The 4,518-nt window shown below is 41.6% G+C and overlaps 1 protein-coding gene across 1 annotated transcript; it reads left to right on the top strand.

The window, feature by feature from the left end:
* The first annotated feature begins 2,530 nt into the window (after positions 1-2,530).
* On the top strand, positions 2,531-3,049 carry LOC130725266 (uncharacterized). Its single transcript, XM_057576511.1, has one exon. The coding sequence runs from the start codon at positions 2,531-2,533 to the stop codon at positions 3,047-3,049; it is 519 nt and encodes a 172-aa protein (XP_057432494.1).
* Positions 3,050-4,518: the final 1,469 nt, after the last annotated feature.

Below are 4,518 nucleotides of genomic sequence, written 5' to 3'. Positions count from 1 at the left end.
GGGGATCCAGACATAGATATCTCTATACTTCAGTTTGCAAATGATACTGTGTTTGTAGGGGAGGCAACAATTCAGAATGTGCAAACAATTAAATGTATATTGAGATGTTTTGAGCTTATTTCAGGACTCAAAGTCAATTTTCACAAAAGCAAGTTGGCAGGGGTGGTAGTTGACAGATAGTGTTTGGGGAGATTTGCATTTATTCTTCACTGCAAATTAATGGCTATCCCCTTTGTGTATCTGGGCATTCCAGTGGGTGGTCGACTGAAGAGTTTGGCATTATGGGAGTCGGTCATCAAGAAGATGAGGGGGAGACTATCCTTATGGAAACAGAAACATATATCTTTTGGAGGTAGGGTGTGTCTCATTCAGAGTGTGCTATCTGCTCTTCCACTATTTTTCCTCTCTTTTTATAAAATTCCAGTTGGAGTGTTGACAATTTGTACTGGAATTATGAGGAGATTTTTATGGGGAGGAACTGAGGCTGATAATAAAATCAGTTGGGTGAAATGGTCGGAGGTGAGCAAGCCTAAGGCGTATGGGGGCCTTGGTGTTAAGGATTGGAGGCTATTCAACATGGCGCTTTTAGGAAAATGGAATTGGAGGTATATTAATGAACCTGATAGTTTATGGTGCAGGGTAGTTAAGGCAAATTGCAGACTTAATGGAGAGTCCTCTTGGTGGAAGGACATACAGTCAATTACAGTGGAAAATGGCTTACCTTGGTTTAAGGAAAGTTTGCAGAAAACAGTTTTGGAGGGAAATGATACACAGTTCTGGGTAGAAAATTGGACTGGAGCAGGATGTTTGGAGTTGCGATTTAGACGATTGTATAATCTGTCATGTCAAAAAAGAGAATATGTGAAGAATATGGGTACACGGGTGAATGGAGTGTGGCAATGGAAGTTCAGGTGGAGGAGGGGGTTGCAAGGCCGTGAGTTAGGGTGGCTTGAGGAGTTAATGACAATCCTGCAAGGTGTGCGATTGGAGGAAAATAAGAGAGATAGATGGATGTGGAAGTTAGAAGGAGAAGGACTTTATTCGGTTAACTCTGCCTATGTTTTTTTGTAGGAACAATATTTAGAAGACCCGGATCCTGTATTTACTTGGGTCTGGGAGGCACCAGCCCCATCCAATATTAAAGCATTTGCGTGGCGAATGTTGCTGGGGAGAATTCAGACTCGTGATAATCTACTCAAGCGACAAATTCTGCACATAGCTGAGGAAGCGGTGTGCCCACTATGCGGCGTGGTAGAAGAATCATGTGCTCATCTACTCTTTTCATGTCCGGAAACACTATCAATCTGGTATGCATGCTCCGATTGGTTGGGTGTACTTACTGCCCAGGTCCCAGAGCCTAAGGCACACTTGCTGCAATTTCCATCAGTTGGGAGAAGTAAAGCTCAAAAACTAGGAGAGATCGCAATTTGGCTAGCAACTATATGGACCATCTGGTGTCAACGTAACAAAGTGGTTTTCAATGGAGGATCGCTGGTCAGAGAACAAGTGGTGGAACATATTAAGGTAACAGTTTGGCATTGGTTAAGGACACGGTTGGCTGATTTTTCCTACTCATGGTTTGAGTGGCAATCGAATTCGCGTATCTGTCTTCTGTCTTTATAAGCAGTGGGAGTCTAGGGAGGTTAACTGGTGTGGTGCTTCTTTTACTCTTCTATGTTTATTGGAATGACTTGCCTGTAGCTTATGTTGCTGGATGTATTGTATGAATTATGGAAGCTTATGATTGGTTCTAGAAGGTAATTCTGGGGTGATAAAGGACTACAAATATCTACTCTTTTGATACTGTATTATGATCATTTGTGGTGGATTGATGTTGGCTAATAGGGACCATGAAACAGCTTGCATATGTGGTACTCAAGGTTGTTTTCGTTTACTGGAGCTGGCTGTGGTATATGCTGGTTGGAACATTTAGCAACATGTGGGGAATAAAACTACTGTCTACTGGTGTGGTGTGGAAGCTAGTGCAGAACAAAGTCAAGTTGGGGAATCATTGGTGTGTTATAATGGGGGGTTTTTATTGTAGTTTCTCCTGAGAGTGTTCTCTAATCTTTTTCATTAGTGTACTCTTTTTCCTCTCTAGGTTTTTCCCAAGGGGTTTTCCTAGAGAGGTTTTAATGAGGCACTTTTACAAAGATTTGCTTTCAGGGGAATTTTTCATGGGTTATGTGCTTTTTCCCTCTATTTCGTTTTAGTTATCTTTTTCTCTTTTTCATTGTATTGGGTTGAAGTACCCCTTGTACTTCATTCAATAAAATTTGTCTTATCTAAAAAAAAAAGATGAGGAATATTGTCCATGCGAATTGCCAATCATTCAATGACACTCGCGAGAAGACTCATCAATACAGAAAAACATAACAGAAGCATAAATCTGAACTTCCATTCTATGATGGTGATGTAAACAAGAAGAAGAAAACAGTTTCTCAATCGTCTCTTGACGTTCAGAACAGCAGCAGCAACAGCAACAACATATATTTGAAAGGTTCATATTCCTCATGGTACTTATGTGGTAATGGTATATGCCCTTGATTACAAGAAACATTCTGAGAAGTTCAAGGGGAGCAAGTGCAAACACTCCTTTTGCTCTGATTGCATATCCAACCACGTCGCTGCTCAGATTCAACAAAACAATCTCAAGGTGAATTGTCCAGAATTTAATTGCGGTGAGGAATTGAAGCAAAAAAATTTGCAACCGATTTTACCTAAAGAAGTTTTTGATCGATGGGAATCGGTGAGGTGCAAGTCTTTGATTTCTGTGGGGACAAAGACTTATTGCCCCTATAAGAATTTCTCTGTTTTGACTGTGGATGATGGTGGAGAAGTTCTGACCAGTGCTGAGTGTCCCTCTTGCCACAGGCTGTTCTGTGCTCAGTGTTTGGTTCCTTGGCATGCAGGGATGAATTGCGAGAAATTCAAGAAGAAGTCTAAGTCTATTATGCCCAAAGAAGAAGTTTTAGAGAGCAAGTGTTGGAAATTTTATTGTATTTCAAAAGTTCATACACATTTTGCATGTGCTTACCGTCCACTTTAAATGCCACATCTAACCTAGATTGTATCACCCTTGTTTATTGTGGTGCCACCCTCTAATTAAAGGCTTGCCGCCCAATATGTAATTACTGCCGCCTAACACTAATCTCTCCACTATCTTGCTATTCACAAGTCCTTGCCTATAAATACTGTTCTGTCCTAAGGTAAGCTTACGTGAAAGAGGAATGAAAAGCAAACCCTAGCAGAGCACAAAAGTAGTAAAGATGTAATAGAAAGGGAATATTCTCATTAATTGATCAAAAAGTCTGCAGTACAAGGTGATGACCTTCCCTTTTATAGAGGATTGGTCATGATATGGACTTTTCCTATATTTGGGCCTGACAGCTAGGGCCCAAATCCCTATGCATATAAGACAAATCCAAAGGAATCTTCCAGCTGGCTTGGGGTCCGCCTAAAAGGGAGGGCGAGAATCCTCAGTGTTCCACCTGTTCCCGCCATGTCTTCCTTCGCCTGGCTGACTCCTTGTTTTGGGCGAGCATGGAACTCTTTATGCTCCGCCCAGTCCACATGCCCCCAAGACATGAGGCTCAGGTTGAGTCGAAATGTCTTCGATATGCTATTTGTCGCCTACCTTCACTATTCACTGAGTGAATTTTGGTGGAGTTATTTATAAATGTTGGTTGTTCTTTACTTCCCCTTTCACTTTCGTTATTATTTGCCATTCTTTGTAGTTGTTGATACGTCGCCACTTTATGTTTTGTTGTTACACCGCCACTTTTATAGCGTTATGTTGTCATTGTCATAACCGTCCATCACGTCTTTTCAACTGACACACGTAATCCTTGTTTTCCGGGATTTCGTCATCATTTGCCATGAATTCAATTTCTGTTTGTGCGTCTCGAGGAGTTATGCCTTTTCACCTCACCTTTTTGAATTTTAAATCCCACGACTCTTCGTTACCTATCCCATTCATTCTGTCTCCTCTTTTTTCCCCTATAAAACTCCTTTTAACCTTTCCTTTCTTCACTTTCTGGAACCCTCCTTTTTTACTCTCCAAAACTTTTCTGATATTCTCTCACTTTTTCCTCTTTGAACTCCGGTGAATCCTTCGTTTACTCCGGCCGTCGTCATTGCGCGGTGTTCCCCTTTAGCCGACGCCCTCCTTTCCCAAACTCTCATTTCTTCTTCCGGTGAGTTCTTTACATCCTTTCTTCTCTTTATTTTCTTTCACTTTCTTGTCACTGTTCATCTTCTTCCTTTGACTTTTATGAAACTACCCAACATGTCATTACATAGTGTTAGTGTTTCCTCCTTAGAACTTTCATCACCTTCAACGGAGGGGGAAATTTCTGCCCCCTCTGGTATTGAAATCGAATCCTCGCCTTCCATTCACGAGGATTCCGGCCCGGCCGGTTCTGTTGACTCTGTCCTTTCCTCCAATGGGGATCTATCTTCGCCCGAATGGCGTACAAACGTACATTTGGTCGAAGATAAGTGTCTGTGGCGTTCCAT

The sequence above is a fragment of the Lotus japonicus genome, chromosome 6, assembly GCF_012489685.1.
Source record: "Lotus japonicus ecotype B-129 chromosome 6, LjGifu_v1.2".
In the NCBI taxonomy this organism is placed as follows: domain Eukaryota; kingdom Viridiplantae; phylum Streptophyta; class Magnoliopsida; order Fabales; family Fabaceae; genus Lotus; species Lotus japonicus.
This window is presented reverse-complemented; position numbering and strand designations above follow the sequence as displayed.